The sequence below is a fragment of the Pristis pectinata genome, chromosome 4 (assembly GCF_009764475.1).
Source record: "Pristis pectinata isolate sPriPec2 chromosome 4, sPriPec2.1.pri, whole genome shotgun sequence".
NCBI classification, from domain to species: Eukaryota; Metazoa; Chordata; class Chondrichthyes; order Rhinopristiformes; family Pristidae; genus Pristis; species Pristis pectinata.
Window position 1 is genome coordinate 40,127,001 of NC_067408.1, and position 18,519 is coordinate 40,145,519.

Consider the following 18,519-nt stretch of genomic DNA (forward strand, 5'->3'; position numbering starts at 1 on the left):
TTTTTAATTGTTCCTAAGTAGCTTATATGTTCATAATTGATAATTTAGTTCTCCTAAAAATCTGTTGTTTCTTTGTTAATCGTTTACTTATATTTTAATAATTTTTATATGGTCAGTAAATGTTAGAGACATTTCACACTGCTAAAATCCTTCATAGGCTTTGATAGATGGAAAAACTTGGCTCTCAGTTTTACCTTCTGTCAAAGCCTGTCACAGGCATTCAGGGAAAGGGGCCGCTGCACCAGACAACCTGCTGAAACCTCACTGGCTAACAGAAGAGGGCGGAGAACCAGCGAGGTCCATGGTCCAAATGAATGCAGAGACCACTGGTGACAACTAGTTCTTGAAGCAGTGATGAAGCACTGGTGGCAACTGGTTTCAAGAACTGGAGGGCATAAGGTTTAAGGTGAGAAGGGAGAGATTTAACAGGAACCCGAGGGGCAACCTTTTCACCCAGAGGGTGATCAGTATATGGAATGAGCTGCCAGAGGAAGTGGATGAAGCAGGTACATTAACAATAGTTAATACTTTGACTGGTACATGGGTAGGAAAGGTTTAGAGGGATATGGGTCAAATGCAGGCAAATGGGACTAACTTAGAAGGAAGTAATCTTGGTCAGCATGGACCAGTTGGGCCAAAGGGCCTGTTTCTGTTCTGTATGTCTTTATGACAACTCTGGCCAGTGGGTCAGACCCAACATATTTGAGCCCATTATAAATTTTAATGATTGACCAATAGAACTACCAAGATACATAACAACAGTAATACAACCAATGCTAGAAGAGACTGTGGTGAGCCGTTTTGTTCCCTTGCCAATGTTCACAGTTCCTTCCTTGTTTGCTCTTGCATGCATAAGAAAATCAGAAATGGGAGCAGGTATAGAACATTTGGGCCTTCAAGACTGCTCTGCTATACAGTAAGATCGTGGCTGATCTTCTACCTCAAAACCATTATCCTGGCCTGTATCCACCCCCATATCCTTTGATTCCTGTAATATCCAGAAATATATCCTCAGTTTTAAATCCAGTGACTAAGCCTTCACTCAAAGGGTGGTGAATCTTTGCAATTTTCCACTCCAGAGGGCTGTAAAGAAATTTGTGAACATTTCTCTCCTAAGTGGCCTACCCCTTATTTTAAGATGCTGACCCCTAGTTCAAGACTGCTCAGCCAGGGAAAATATTCTTCACATATCTATTCTGTCGAGCCCTTTAAGAATTGTGTTTGTCTCAGTGAGATCACAGATCATTCCATAAGACTGCAAAGGATAGAGACTCAGTCCACTCGGTTTCTCACATGATAGACCTACCAAGCAAGGAAACATTCTAATGAACCTTCACTGCACTCCTCATATCAATCTTTAGGCGAGGAGATTGAAATTGTACACCTCAAGTTCCTAGGTGTAAACATCACTGATAGCTTGTCCTAGTCCAAGCACATAGATGCCATGGCCAAGAAAGCTCACCAGCCCCTCTTGCTTCCTCAGAATGCTAAGGAAATTCAGCATGTCCCAATTGAACCTCACTAATTTTTATAGATGCATCCGATAGAAAATATCCTGACCGGATGCATCATGGCTTGGTATAGCAAAATGCTCTGCCCAAGACCGCAAGAAATTGCAGAGAGTTGTGGACACAGATCAGTCCATCATGAAAACCAGCCTCCCCTCCACAGACTCTGCCTACATATCTCGCTGCTGCGGAAAAGCAACCAAAGTAATCAACGACCCCTCCCACCCTGGACATTCTCTCTTCTCCCCCATTTTATCGGGCAGAAGATACAAAAGCTTGAAAACACACACCACCAGGCTCAAGAACAGCTTCTATCCCACTTATAAGACTCTTGAACGGACCTCTTGTACGTTAAAGATGAACTATTGACCTCACAATCAGCCTTGTCATGGCTCTTGCATCTTAACTGACTCCCTGTACTGCACTTTCTCTGTAACTGCAACTGTAACACTATATTCTGCATTCTGCTATTGCTTTACCCTTTGTTCTACCTTGATGTTTTGAAATGATCTGTATGGATGGCATGCAAAACAAAGTTTTTCACTGTACCTCAGTACATGTGACAATAGTAAACCAATCGTGGGCCAAAGGGCCTATTCCTGTGCTGTACTTTTCTATGTTCTATGTAACTACCAATACCAATATTGCAGGTATGGTCTTGCTGAGGCCCTATATAATTGTAGTAAGTTCAGCCTTATTTCTTGGTAGTGTGTTACTGCGCCCATTGTTGCTCTATGCCAGGATCAACATCTTGATTGGATTTCTTCACATTATCATTATGGATGATCAATCAGACAATATCAGTTCATTGATCCAGGAGCACACTTCAAATTCCCAATTATAGCATTAAATTACAGTACTCCTTAGAAGATTCCAGGCTTTCAACTACCTTCCTGCAACAAGGAGTCCACAGCACAAACTGTGCAAGGAGGAATTTTCCAGATATTGGTATCACTGTGTTGAATGCTGCAGTTAGACCTTTTTCAAAAAAACAAATTCTTCAAATTTCCCTCTGGCGTACTGTTCAGACAAACTGTATGTGACTCTGAATTATGTCCTTTAGATGCTGCACATGGGAACCACATACAGAGAAGAAAATGTAGGCAAGGAAGTCATAAAGTACTACAGAAAAGGATGCCTGTCACCATCAGTGAATAAGTGTTCCGAAGGGAACAAAGAATTTTTTAAAAAGTGTAGGATGTGAAATTTATTACAACTTTTCAGCAGTGCCAATGCTAGGGAATCATCACCCCAGCTATTTTTCAGCAATTACCTCCTGTTACATTATCTCCTCTAGCATGTGCTCTATCAAGTATATTCAAATAACACTGATTGTTAAATAACACCACTTCATATACGCTGTATAATTTTAACTATTGAAGTATAAATCTCGTTGATGTAATTGTAGATTGTGAACTACGCGGCCTTAAGGACATGCAGGAGGAATACAAGGATGGAAACCGTATTGAGTTGCCGCTGCCAGAAACGCCCCATTCCAAATCGGTGAGTCTTGGGTATCTGGTTATTTAATTTCTTCTGCAGAAGTCCTTCTTGCACAGCCCCTCAGTATTGGGGTTGATTTGCTTCCAATTCGGTTTGTGGGTTCTGAGGTGACTGAATGTGGTGACCACAGACACTTCCACAGATGGGGCAGGAGGTGCCTGAATGGACAGGCAGGTGAGTAGTGTGTGAGGTGGTATGCTCCTTCTGTAATCTGTGTAGAGGTCGTCATTTTATTTATATGCACTCACATCAGCTAGTTTTTCTTGGTCAACTATGATAAATCAAGGTGTGTTAACTATTACAGATCTTTTTAATTAATGAGCAATATTTTTTGTTGATTAAGGACTGTAAAAAAAAATTACTGCTGATAGTAGTTATTTTCTTTAAGCAGCAAGACTAATCAAAACCTGAGGCACCAGATGGTTGAGTTTTGAAGAACTTGCAGTGTGATTTGACCCCCTCAGTTGGCTCGATTTCCTATGATTGAGTCCTGTAAACATGGCAACCACAAAACACACCCTTGAGCAGCTGAGAACTCAAAAAGAAATGTAGAACTGAAAAACAATGCGGAGTACTTGACCACGGAGTGATGTAATAAGTTGAATATCTTGTGTAGTATACTGAATTTCAGGATTAAACTTGAATTTTGGCAGTTTATCATCTACTTTATTTGGTGGCTGACATTGGCCAGATTTGACCAAGGATCAACAGACTTTAGGATGACACGTTAAACCAAGGCAACAACTGCCACCTTAGCTGAATACAAAATGCACTTTGTTTGTACTCCCTGGTGCCTTGGACAATATTTATCTTCCAACCAACGTCATTCTTAACAAACTGAAAATTTAGAAAAAAACTGCAGATGCTGAAAATCTGAAATAAAAACAAAAAATGTTGGAAACACTCAGAATGTTTATGAAGGTTCTTTGACCTAAAATGTTATCTCTGTTTCCCCTTCCACAGATGCTGCCCTATCTGCTGAGTGTTTCCAGCATTTTCTGTTTTTGTTTCACTTTAACAAATTATCTGGTCATTATCACATTTGTGTTTTTGGATCCTTGTTGTATTGAAAGTCAATTAATGAGATTCTAATGTAAGTTCCTCTCATATTCAGGGAGTAACTGATACACCACCCCCCCTCCCTACAACTCCTCCACCTGAGGATTATTACGAAGAAGCTGTACCTTTAAGCCCAGGAAAAGCTCCAGAGTACATCACTTCTCGCAGTAAGTACCTTGGCCTTGTGAAGAGGACACAGCTAAATATTTTTATATGGTGAGCTAATTATATAAACCTTATGAACCAGACAGACTAGGATTCAAATAGCAAGCTCTCAATAAAATTGTTAGCCTGTTCTTATGATTTCTTTTCAGTTGCAGGTGTCCCTTGAACAAAGAGAGTGCACTTTATTTCTGCTTGTTAGTGCAGTCACACTGATCTGTGTGCAGGTTTGAGATAAGCATATACCACACAGTGGCCCAAGATTCTGTGAATTCTTATCCACGCCAGTATCAGTATTTATGATCTAAAAGCAAAGAACTGCAGATGCTGGAAATCTGAAATAAAAACACGAAATTCTGAAAATAGTCAGTTTGTCAGGCAGCAGCTGAAGAGAAAGAAATAGAGCTAATGTTTCAAGTTAATAATCCTTCATCAGAACTCCTTTTCTGACATTGCCACTTCAATTTGCACCACTTCAATTGTATGCTGTGTCCTTTGGATTTTGTTCTAAACAAGATAAAATAGCATTTAATGTCCGATATCATCTAAGTGGTTCAGGTATCAGCCCAGAAGAATTAAATTCACTGACTTCTCCCGTCACCAGCTGGTGTTCGACCCCTTTGTCATTTTCCTTTCTGCACCTCATTCATATCACATCATATTTCCTTACAAGTAGAAGGAGGCCATTCAGCCCATTGAATCTATACCAGCTCTCAGAACAATCCAAATATTCCTATTCCCCCACTTCCATGGAACCTATTTGCTCACACACCTGATTCTGCTGCCACCCATCCTACATCAGGGATGATTTACAGTAGCCACTCAAATATCAAAATGTCTTTGGGATGTGGGAGAAAATGGGAGCATTTGGGAGAAACCCATGTGGTCACAGGGAGAACAGGCAGCACCAAAGCCAGGATCAAACCCCCAGTTACTGGAGCTGTGAAGCACTAACTGCTGTCCCAAAAGCCAGGAAAATGAGTTGTTTCGGATTAATCTGAAAATCCAATCTTAGATTGGAGAATGGAGGACAGTATAGGAACAAGCCCTTCGACCCACGATGTTGTGTCAAACTAATTAAGCTAATGATACCTCAACCCTTCTGCCTACACAAGGTCCGTATCCCTCCGTTCTCTGCACGTGCCTACCTAAGAGCCTTTTAAACACCTCTATTGTATCTGCCTGCAACACCACCCCTAGCCGCTCATTCCATGCACCTACCACTCTGTGTGTAAAAGTAACTTGCCCCTCTTTTTTTTTAAACTTTCCCTCTCTCACCTTAAATACATGCCCCCTAGTATTAGACATTTCAACCCTGGGGATAAGATACTGGCTGTCTATCTATTCCTCTCTTAATCTTATAAACTTCTATCAGATCTCCCCTCAGCCTCTGCTGCTCCAGAAAAAACAGCCCTAGTTTAATACTTTTTAACGTCCACATTTTTTGCAAAATGAGCATTGTAATCCTTGAATTTGTGATACTGCCAACGAAGAGAAGATCTAGTTAGAATTCTTTTAAAACTCTATGTTTTTTGGATCCCTTTACCTTTGGTGCAATTTCACACATGGGTAACTGCTACACTGCCCACGGAGCTGACAATTCCAGTACTCTCTGAAGAGGAAATGTGAGTTAATTGTTCAGCTCAGTAACATGATGAGGCTACCTTGCTTTGTTCTAACCACTGCATCAGTTCTAACGATGGAAAATTCAGGTCTGGCTTCACTTTGCCGTCAGTTTCTGAAATTTAACAGAATCTCTCTGCACAGATGGTAATCCACTAACCAGTGATTCAGGTTTCTGTTGAAAATAGCCCGTTGACCAGTGGCAAATGAACACATTGAAAAACTGGGTGGTATTGATATGGCCTGCTAAAAAGTTAATTTCATAAAGCTTTAATGTGACTTTTGAGTTTTTCTCAGGCTAATTAAGCCATTGAATCATCTTGAATGTGATGGCTTAAAAATGCAAAAGCTATAACAATATTAAATGTTATAGCCAATTTTAACCTGCTTTCTGTTATGTTAAAACGGTAAATATAATACTGCATGAGGATGGTTAGGAAAATAAATATCTGCATTGTAGTATTTGGGAAGAACAGTTAGTTCTACGAAGATATCCTTTCCATGCACTTCGAGGCTTTTTGTATTGTTCTTTCTTGATAATATTGGTCAGAATCACTACCTCGGGCTGGAATTCAGAGATAGTGAATTTGGATGATTTGTGTGTCTTTCATCTCAAATACCAGATCTTCAAGTTTGCTAGCTTAACACCGAAGAAAATACCTAGGTACATAGAAACCAGAGCAAATAAGCGAGTGAGTGAGTTATGGTTTAATTTATTTCTTATTATGACAGCCTTTTAAGTTTGGAATGCTACTTCTACTTTAAGGGAATGGGCCTGCAAATATCACAAAAGAAGCACAGTACTGTGGTCTTTGATGAATGAGTTCAAGACAGAGAATGAAGCATTATAATTTTAATTCATGTTGCTCATGGAGAGAAAGAATAAGTTTGCAGCCTCATACACACGTTGATTTAAAAATGCCTTGCTGATTCTCAAGAGAATTATTTTGCTTGTTTGGCATAAAAATATCTCCCCATCTGCAAATTTTCCTGTCTTTCTAATATTACTGTCTGCCTTAAAAATACTGCTTATACCGTGTTTGTTTAATCAATGGGAAATCTCAGAAATATTTACAGTATTTTACAAATGATATGCTAATAACAGTAAAGCTTAAAGGGATGATGCGCAGCACCCAAATGAGATCTGAGATGAGAGTTTAATAGCAAGTTACTATGGTAACACTATTCATGCTGTTTTTAGACTTTGTACTCCATTGTGTTTCAATTGGCAAAATGTGCCAAGCTGGAAAAGGGAAATTTCAACTTACATTTTTTTAAAGATTGGGATAAAAAGTCATTCAGAAGTATAGGAGCAAGTATGAGCTATGTAGGGAAGCATCGCTCACAAAAATTGAGAGTCATGTGCAAATCCTTGCAGATCCTCTGTTTAAGGCAAGAGACTGCTTTGTTCCATTGTTTACAGGCTAGGATTGTGCAGTAAAATCTCATGTGAACTCACTCCAATAATCAGTATTTTCTTGTTTTTCAATATCTCGTATTGGTTCTTTAGAAGGTATGTCCAGGTTAGGCAACTGTTGGGGAGCCAAACCAAAGTGATCATTTATTGCATGAAAGCTCCATAAATTAGAATTATTAATGGCAGATAAAAAGTCACTTCCTTTTATGACATAATGTTCATTAAGGTATAATTTGGATAGAAATATTAACAGAGGAATTGTCCTGGTGGTTTAAATTGCTTATACATTGTGACTGAGCCACAACTGAAAATTTGATTCCCAGTCTGTAATAATTAGCTAATCTCACCTGAAGAAAAACAACTGGTCTCTACTGAAGCAAGGGAAATGATTCTGCTCTTGATTATTAACCAATGATTTAGTAATTATAAGCATATGAATCTAGAAATAAGTTCAGGAGATGAATTTGCTCTACTGTGATTTCCCCTCACCACCACCCCCCCCAATGGTATAGAATAGCTTGTCAAAACTAAGCAAGCTAATGCAGTCTGACTGCTTGCAATATACCCGTATGTGACTAGTACCTGCAGAACTACTCTGGCAGAAAGTCAACTTGATCTGAGGAGGGGGTTGGGAGACAATGAGCAACGATGAAGAAAATTTTGAAGTGCTCCCTTGAGAAACAACCTTGAGGGAATCGGAAAAATCCAGTGCATCTAGTAAAATATTTGATCTGGCATTCAGAAATAAAGATTGCAGGCAAATTTTAAACCAATTAAATTTGGTATAGGAGTTTGTAATATTGCAGTTTGTGGAAATTTGCTGTGCACAATTTAGCTGCCATATTTCTCAATTGCAAGAAAATCTACTGTTCGGAAAAACCTCATTGACTGCAAAACATATTGGGACATCTTGTGGTTGCAAAAGGCAATTTATAACTATATGGCTTATTCTCTTGTGTTTGTTTAATCTGCTGTTATTTTAGTTGGTAAGTATTTTAAGTTTTTAAAAAAATGCAAGTTCTTTTTCTAACTTGGTGTATTTTCCTTTTTTTCTAGACAGTTCCAGTCCACCGAATTCTATTGAGGATGGGTACTATGAAGATGCTGACAGTAATTACCCAATCACCAGGATTATGGGAGAACATAAGCATTCATGTAATTAGATAATAGTTCCTCTTTAAAGGAAAGCAAATAAAACTGTAGATGCTGGAATTTGAAACAAAAAAGGATATACCGGAAGTACACAGCTAGTCAAGCAGCATCTGTGGAAAGAGAAACCAGTCAACACTTCCCGTCAGGGACTTTTCCTTCTCTTTCCACGGATGCTACTTGACTGACTGAGTTCTTCCAGAATTTCTGTTTATGCTGCTGCTTTCTTGTTCAGTTGCATGGTTTCACCCTGGTTTAAATAATACTGTGTGTCAGGTACAGGTCTTCCCCAGGTTATGAACATCCGACTTATGCACAGCCTGTACATGTGAATGTGAATTTGAGAGACCTACAAGATGGATTTGTCGGCTTCTGCTGCCTGGGAACTCAGTCTGTGGCCGCATTTCTGACCTGTGAACTGTCCGGGTTATGAACAGTTCACAGGAATGGAACGTTGCTGTAACCTGGGGATGACCTGTATAACACTTTTGTGACTCATTTCATATGTATTAGAAGGAAATTTTCACTTCATTCAGCTGCATCCATGAGACATTGATCTCAGCCAAAAGCTCAAACCTCAGCTTAGTTTTATCACATCGTGTTGTCAAATCTAAGATACTTCAATATTCTGAGCAATAGAGGAGACGTGTATTAGTGAAAAGAAAGTGTTCAGTTCAAAAGATACCAGTGACGTATATTGGCTGCACATTGTGAATGTTCCAAACAAATATTCCCATACTTATAATGGAGAGTATACACTGAGATTCCACAGATAGTAAAGAATCGAAAAATTAGTGCTTGAAGCTGATGCCTTCTTAAATCAGCTACCAGGAAAGTCTTTCCAAGGAAACCATTCTCTGAGATGATTCAACCTTGGACAGAAATGTGCTGGCTTTTGGAATTCAGAGCTATGAGTACTAAAACAGAAATAACTGGAAATACTCATTGGATCTGTGCCATGGTTGACAGTCATCAACTTTATGAAGCTTTAGTCCTTCCTAAAATCTGGGTACTGTCAAAGTATTTATAAAGGAACACAGTGGGGAGGAGGGAATTGGAAACGAATGTGCAAGGGAAATCGCAGTAAAAGAAATGGAATGGCTTCTAAAGTATTGAGCAAAAGGAAGATATTAATTAAATATTAACAGGAAACAAAAGGAGACGGAATAGGAGAAGAGAAAGAGATCAAAATGAGAGGGAGACCAGAAAAGCTGGAAAGGAAAGCATGAAACTCTGTAAAGGGGAGTAGGCTTAACTGTCTGGTGAAAGAAGAAAAAAAAAATCACCAAGAATACACATTACCTGAGCAGTAATGATCCAGCAATGTGTCCCTTCAAAGTACCAGTCACTCTAATTCCTGAAAACACCTGCATACCCAAATTGGCCTTTAACCCAAAAGTTCAGGCTCCCCATTTGCTTTGGTTTCAACTCCACAACAAATTATACCAGATCCTGGATCAGATATCAGCTGGACTGGCCATCTTGGGTCTCAGATGGTTAGGGAGGGCACTGAAGGATGCACAAGAGCTGGTAAGGAACCTGTGGATGAGATTGGTGTTCCTCCAGCATTTTGTTTTTTTTTTTGCAGGGTGTCTTATCCCCATTGCCACCTTCTCTCTGCTATCATTTACAAGATGCTTGTTGTGAGGGTAGGGTGGAGTTCCTGGTTCTTTTCCTTACCTCATTTTTCTGTGCTGTCTGCTACAAGGAAGGAGAAGATGAATGAATGTAAAAGGCATGCTTTCCTTCAAGTGCATTAGGTGAGGCGACTAGAGAGAGAGATGGCATTGCTTAAGGATGAGTGTGAGTGACGAGGGTAGGTGGATGGAAGGAGATATGAGAGAATACATAGAACCATAGAACACTACATGGACAGCACTGTACTGGTACATCTACAAACTAACAGTATGAGGAGTAATGTTCAGGAGCATAGACTAGGGGTGAGGGTGGTACTGTAGGGTCTTGGTAGAGATGTGACTGCAATCACATTTTCTGACCAGCTTGGCTCATTAAGGTGCCTTCTGTATTGAATCCAGGAGTGTGGCACCAAGCTCCTGGCTTGTAACTTTCTATGCCGCTTTCCACAACATCACATTAGTCTCTATTGCAAACGTTTTCTCCCGTTGATAAGGAAGGGTGTCTCACTCCAACACCCTCCATGGAACTGTCACTGAACCAAGGCACAGTTCTTGATATTCTGTGTTCTGTTGTGCCACTTGCTGGTTTCAAACTCCAGCTTACACATTTAGACTGTCACTTTAAGCACTGAAGTTAACTGGGTGGGTTGAAATGTTACTGATGGACAGGACCCTGCAAAGACAAAATTATGTTCTAGGTTTTTAGTCTCTTTTCTAGGTTTGGTAGCCATAAGCTTTTTTTTTCAAGATAATGATGGAATTTTGAATCAGATTAGTTGAAAGTATTTCTAATCCGTATTGTTAAGTTTATGAAGGCCATCTACCAGCACTCTACACTCATTCAGACAAATGTTTGAAGTAATTGTTTGGTGTAAATTGTTTAATAATATGAGCAGCTTCCTTTACTAAAAACTGGAAATGAATCTGCAAGTTTAAGAACTTTGTTTAACAATTTTTACCTTAATTACTATTTAATTCATAAAATAAGTTGGCCTCCTAAAGTAATTTCAGGATTGGTCTTACTGAAGATAAGAGAATCAAAACATACCTTCTGTAACCTTCAATTCTCCTTCTCCCAAATATATTTCTAGCTATTCCTGAATATTATACAAAACCATAGAAACAATGCTTCAACACTATCTGAAAATGATTCATGCCTACAAGTCAAGTAGTAAGTTTATAAAATCTTTTGAAAGGTACTTTAAGTGGGAAGCTTGTGGCTCACTGTCATGGTAGCTGCACCCACTCATGCAAATCTTCTGCTTTCAGTCCTTGATTTAAATGTCATTCAAACTTGGGAGCCTTCAGCTGCTTTCCCAACCCTCCACTGGGTTATTACACATCACCTTTGATGACAGCTGAGTGTTCCACTGGGAAAGCCAAAAGACTTGTGAGAAGGCAGCTTTGTCAGTATGATCACAGAATTTATTGATGATGGCAGCGGAGGAGTCTGCAGCAGAGGCAATCATTTAAAAGGACAAGTAGTTTCCATCCAAATTCACATCACACTTGCCAACTCAGCACTCAAATGGTTTTGCAAGATCATACGATTATAACTTATTTCCCCTCAAGTACCTATCTAAGTTTCTTTTGAAAACCCTGCCTCTGTTTATATCACCGATACAGGCAGGCACGATAGCGTAGCGGTTAGTGTAACGCTATTACAGCGCCAGCGACCTGGGTTCAATTCTAGCCGCTGTCTGTAAGGAATTTGTACGTTTTCCCCGTGTCTGTGTGGGTCTCTTCCGGGTGCTCCGGTTTCCTCCCACATTCCAAAGACATACATGTTGGGTAGTTGTGGGCATGCTATGTTGGCACCGGAAGCGTGGTGACACTTGCAGGCTGCCCCCAGAACGTTCCACGCAAAAATTGCATTTCACTGTGTTTCAATGTACATGTGACTAATAAAGATATCTTAGTCTGTCCTTGTGGCTGACGTCCCTTGTCTCCAGAACTACTCCAGTATACCTGTTCTGCAACTTCTTCACATCCTTCCTAAAGTCCATTGACAGGACTTTATATAGAACAACATGGGAAAGGCCCTTTGGCCCACAATGTTGTACCGAGCTAATTAAGCTAATGACACCTAATCCCTTCTGGCTGCACAAGGTCCATTATTCCTCCATTTCCTGCACATTCATGTGCCTATCTAAGAGCCTCTTAAATGCCTCTATCATATCTGCCTCCACCACCACCCCTGGCAGCACATTCCAGGCACCCACCACCCTCTGTGGGGGATAAAATACTTGCCCTTTGAACTTTCCTCCTCTCACCTTAAATGCATGCCCTGTAGTGTTAGACATTTCAACCCTGGGGAAAAAGATACTGGCTGTCTATCTATGCCTCTCACAATCTTATAAACTTTTATCAAGTGTCCCCTTGGCCTCCGCCACTCCAGAGAAAACAACCCTAGTTTGTCCAAACTCTCCTTATAGCACTAACCCTCCAATCCAGGCAGCATCCTGGTAAACCTCCTTTGCATCCTTTCTATGGCCTCCACATTCTTCCTGCAATGGGACAACCAGACTTGAATGTGATACTCCAAATACTTGGATGCATTGCTCTAGCTGCAGTCTAGACAGTCTTTACATCTGTAGATTTCCTGCCTAGGTGGCATTGGAGCATGATATTCAGTGTTAATGTGTATCAAACTAAAGATTTTTAAATAACTGCAATTTTCCAAAAGAACAGAAATTGCTGAAAATATACAGCAGAATATCTGAAATAAAAGATGGATTAATGCTATGGATGTGGACTCTGTGGATAGTTTTTTTTCTCTCTGCTGGCACTGCCTGATTCTATCCCATGCTATGCAGGATAGCGATTGTTGCAGTCGGTGAGCTCATAACAAGAACTTGATTCATACTCTTGTTCATTTTCTTCCCACTCTTCTAAGATCTCTATTCTGGGATATGATTCCCTCTATGCCAATGTCAGTATATTGCCTCAGTGGACATTAATCACGTGTAAACTTTGAAAGTTTAGCTTGATAATATCTGCAAATTACATTCCCAGATGTGTATTTCTATTCATTTGTTGTCTTGACAATTCAAAGTCACTTTTTCAAGTGCCAAAAAGATACTCCTTTGCGTTTTTATTGACTGATATTGTTTATAGCTTTATTCACTTATCTAAGCAAAGGGAATAAATAAAGTTAAGAAAATAGCTAAATGTACTTAGTATAAACAATTCCTTCAATACGGATGGAACCAGGACCTCTGTTCATTTGACAGTAATAGAGTAGAATGAATACAGAATGAACTGTGGTGATCCACTGTATAGGGCATAATTAGTTAGATTGGAAGGGTTACTCTGGTTAAAAGGGTAAGAGTTCCAAACGTAAGAGGAATAAAAAGGAACAGAAGGATAGCGGTGACATAGATTGCTTCTCTCTCTGACTAGGTTTCTATTGGTTTCTTTTACCTTGACACCTGCAATTCTGTTTTCCTTCTGGTTTTTGATAAGTTATCCACCACTTATGTCATTCATTCTCTCCTGGTCTCCAGCCTATCAAAGATCTTCCCTTTTGTTCTCTCTGCCCCAATGCCTTCTGCATCACTTCAAACTTATTTTAAATCTAACTTTTCCCAGTACCGAAGAGAAGTCATCAACCAGAAATTGTAACTGTTCCTCTCTCTGTAGGTGGTGCCTGACCTGCTGGGTATTTCCAACATTTTCTGTTTTATTTGCAAGGAACAGGTTATATTGTGGTTAATAAAAATGCAGAATGTGAACTGAACATGAATTGCTTCTTGTCATGCCAGTGTTATTGAGCTCCCAACAGGCTGTAATGCTTCATTGACAAATGTCCTAATTACTTCACCTAGACAATGACTCAGACGTAATGAGCAGCTCATATGAATCTTACGATGATGAAGAGGAAGACGGAAAAGGTCAACAGCTGACCCACCAGTGGCCATCAGAGGAAGCTTCCATGGACCTGGTGAAAGACTGCAGGATCTGTGCCTTCCTGCTGAGGAAGAAGCGCTTTGGGCAGTGGGCCAAGCAGCTCTGTGTCATTAAGGAAAACCGACTACTGGTAAGCTGATGTCAAACTTTTAATGGGAGGCTTTACCATGGAAGCCCATTTGTATTTTAACCACTTAACTGCTAAGTCATTATCAAATGTTTCGAGGTTAAAGCAGCCGAATGCCTTTGGGGGGGGGGGGGTAAAAAATATCTAAATGTGGTTTAAAGTGCAGTCTGTATTACTTAAGTGGAAGGTTGTTAACATCACGTATATTACTATATATAAATGATCCATGTGCAATTTTAAACCCTTTGTTCCAAAAATATGTCATTTTTTACTGTATTAATTAACAAGTTTTGAACAAGTCTCAAAGATCACATAACTGTAAAAACATGCACTTCCTGAACATATGATTTTTATTAGAGGTGGTGATCGAGCAGTCAATTAGGATACAGATGTAATAATGAATCAACTCACTGTTGGATCTGTCAACAGTGCCACAGGAGAACTACATGGTTGTGCTCAGGAGGAAACAGGGGCTAAAGCATTACGCTCCAATGCCATTGAATACCACCCCCAAGTTATATACAGTTACAGGCCTTTAAGATTTGGATAAAACTCAAATTGTTGTAATAAGATTGCCTAAATCCAATTTCAGCTAGGCACATCAAAGCCATATGTCTATTGTGAAAATGAGAAGATCCATTTATTAATAAATTTAAAATTAACGAGCTATTAAGAAAGAAAAAGCGACTTGTGACTTCCAAACAGTAGTTTTACTAACATATAATTTTAATATTGGTGACAATATTTAACGGAATTAATTTTAGATTGCAACAACAGATGCAACTATACAATGTGTTCAGTTGTACAATTCAGGACTGAATTTTTAGGTATCCTAGTTAACAAAACTTTAATGGACATGTCATCTCCATTTACTCTGCCAAAACCACTCTACTACCACTTCACTAAATCAATGGAGAGGAAAAGGGAAAAAAAAACACTTGTTTATGGGGCAGCATTGTGCAATGCTCCAAAGCAAAATTATGTCTAATGTGATAATAAAATAACTTAATCAGGTTACTGTCAATCTAACCAATTAGGCCATGGAAGCTAATGAGATAATAAAGTCAGGACCATACATGTCAAGGCAAAGAAGTATACTTTGTTCTATGTTGAAAGTGGACATAACAAGAATTAATATTTGAATCAATTTAACCCGGAAACCTTAGACTCTTGGAATTTTTGTTTACAATTTTCACTAGTGCATATTCCATTCTGACAGTACAATGCCTCATTTAGTATGTAGTCCCAATTTCTGTTAAAAAATAAAATGGCAAAGTCAAGATTATTTGTTCTGTTCTCCCAATTAGATACTTCTGTAATATAAATTTACTGTAATTAAAGCATAAAGTCATCAAACAGAGAAAACTTTTTTTGAACACATCAATAAAGTAATATTACTTCTGTCTCTGTCAGTGTTAACTACAAGGCTTTTTAATATTTAGGATAATGTTAAAATCACATTGATAGTCACACAGGGCATTATCTCTGTGTTTGAAATAAGTAGCTTTGCTACAAATTCAGTCCAGAGGATATAAATTGGTCTCTGAATATAATATGCTGCAGGAAATTCTTTCAATGCAAGTCTGTTAATGGGAAACTTCCTACAGCTTTTTCCAGACATCCGGTTGGGAAAACTAATGGGATGCATGAATATGTTAGGCGTGTTTGATAATTATTTCTGTATTAAATAACCAAAAAGCAACACTATCAAGTCATATTGTTCATTAACGGTTAATTTAGTGCATGTGTTGAGGAAAAAGAGTTGCCTTTGTACTGACGGATTTCCTTCAGAAAAGAAACTAATGTACATTTCCCTTTTCTCAGTGTTACAAAAGCTCCAAAGACCATCAGCCTCACATGGAGCTGCCACTGAACATGTGCAATGTTATTTATGTGCCTAAAGATGGTCGACGCAAAAAGCATGAACTAAGATTCTCCCAGCCAGGAACTGAAGCCCTTGTATTAGCAGTACAAAGCAAAGAACAAGCAGAGGAATGGTTAAAGGTACTGGCAACAATTTATCGTATATGCGATACAAATCAGGACTATCAAATCTTTGACTCTCCAATATGCTCTTACATGGTCTATAGATTTTGAATCATAGCAGGATGCTTCTGGTTGGCCAAAGCACGTCAAATCCACTGTTACATTTCTGGTGATCATGACTAGTAGGGATTTCTACAGGAGACTTCGTGTACCAGGTTGCTTCCAACTGTTAATATTCAGTGTTTAAGAGCTACATATGTTTTGTTTGGAAATGAACATCTGAAACAATTCCTTGCCCAAAAGCTAGCGATTGAAGCATTCTTTTCCCTCTCTCCTTCACTTCCTACTGAGTACACATTAGAATAATCCTCAGTGGATAACAGTGTCTTTTGCATTGCTGATGTTTCAGCTAATTTCAAAAGTTCAATGTGCCAACTTAGTCAGACAATCAATTTTGAGTACAAAATGAAGATGACTGCACCACTAAAAGTCCCATGAACAAATAAAATTCATATCACTTTATTGAGCTTAAGTTACTGTTGCCAACATTTGAAGCCAAATGCTTTGAGCATTCACCTAATATTCTGCAGTCAGCTATTTTAACAGAGATGTTATAAAATAAATTGGTTGTTGCCTCTTTAAAATGAGATGGAGGGAGATTAACTAACCGGTTAAGCACGCATCCATTGACAACAGCAACAGTAATGTCCACCTGATGTAGAGGAGTATGTTTATTATTCTCTATTGCCCCTAACCCATGACATATCTACCCCTGAATAAAACTTAAAGATATAGAAAAGACTAGAACAAGAGACAACTATTATTTACATGTATTTGAGAAATTGACCGAGGTGTGATTCCTTTATATTACAATATGAAAATATTATAAATAAAATGTGTGATTAAAATGCCTGTGTGCAATGTTTAATTACTGCGAATGCAATGTTAAATAAGTTAAAATGGATCAAGATGAAACATCAGCTTTCACATTCCTTCAAGACGTTCCAAAGTACTTGACAACCATTGAGATAGATTTGAAGTACAGACACTGTTCTGATGTAGGGTATGTGACGATATTTTTCACACGGTTCACTCTCAAAAGCAACAATGTGATAATGACCAAACAATCTATTTTTAAAATGATGATTGTAATACAAGTATTGGCCTGAACTCTGAGGATAGTTTCCTTACCCATTGTCAAAATGGTGCCAATGCATCTATACCACTTAAAATACTAATCAGGGCCTCAGCTTTGCATCTCATCTGGAAGGTGCCTGTGCCTCTGATAGCACAGCATTCCTCCAGATACACACTGGAGTGTTAGTCTCTATCTGCCATTGAGCTTCCAGATTGTAGCATGACATAACACCAGACTAGTTGTGACATTCAAGTCCAGAACTTCCAAATCAAGTTACAGCAGCTTTGCTGAGGTTAGCAGAGTATTGATTCAGTGAGCCAATCACTGCAGTATTTAATGTTGAAGACAAAAAATATATTCCTTTTATTAGAATTCTAAATGCCAAATTATACTTTAAACAATTTCATTGAAGGCTATTCTTTGTTGATTGATATATAGTTCGTAAAGCAAACTTAATAAAGAGCACTGAAAGAACTACTCAAAAGAATAATAACTATTATATTTGCATGCCTGTTAAGTGTTCACATTTATATTCTGACTAAATCTGTTGGTATTTCCATGGAACATCTAAATTAAAAGCCTTTGTCCTGGAGATTTGATTTCTGTCAGTCTGAACCATAGCTGAGGGAAACTGAGAAAGAAAATGGACACCCTTTCTGGAGTGAATCCTGTTTTTATTGGTGTGGATCATAATTCTGATTATTTTTGTCTGATATCTGATCTGTCTGAATTTTCCACTCTGGTTTTCCTCTGTTCACAGCTTCTCCAAGTGAATCAGAGTAATGGATTGTTTTAGTTAGGAAAAACTTACCTCCCCACTAGCTTTTCAGATGGTGTGATCCCTCAGCAAGACTGTGCAATGCTGTGAAATCCTTCTACAGTTTCCTTCCATTGTTTCACACATGGATTTCTGTGTTAAATCTTTAGAGAAATGCATGAAGCAGAACGATAGATCCAGACATAACCTCAGCAGATCTGACCACAGAGAGGCCCTTGCTCACCAAAGAAAGAAAAATAGTGAAAGCCCATCTTAACTAGCTGTTGTATAGATATGTAACTTATGCACAAACATTAACACAAATCAGATCTGCTCAAGTGTAAACTCTCTGTAGTGTGATGTTCCAACCCCTCACCCACTCCCAACTGATCATTGTTCAATATAATAAAATGATACATCTTCACTGTCCCCAATCCTGACATTTTGATACTATTACCTCTCTATAACATCTGTGTTCTTTCCTCAACTGCTCTGCTAATTGCCCTAATGCATTAATCTCCATATTATACTTCGGTGTTGTCAG

The 18,519-nt window shown here is 38.8% G+C and overlaps 1 protein-coding gene across 2 annotated transcripts in view; it reads left to right on the forward strand.

The window, feature by feature from the left end:
* Positions 1 to 18,519, forward strand: part of afap1l1a (actin filament associated protein 1-like 1a) — a 159,376-nt gene that overhangs the window by 88,845 nt on the left and 52,012 nt on the right. For both annotated transcript variants that reach the window (XM_052013836.1, XM_052013835.1), the window contains exons 4-8: positions 2,917 to 3,011; positions 4,126 to 4,237; positions 8,329 to 8,427; positions 13,886 to 14,097; positions 15,919 to 16,098. In XM_052013836.1, the coding sequence (XP_051869796.1) occupies positions 2,917 to 3,011; positions 4,126 to 4,237; positions 8,329 to 8,427; positions 13,886 to 14,097; positions 15,919 to 16,098 (698 nt within the window). The remainder of the gene's footprint in view (positions 1 to 2,916; positions 3,012 to 4,125; positions 4,238 to 8,328; positions 8,428 to 13,885; positions 14,098 to 15,918; positions 16,099 to 18,519) is intronic.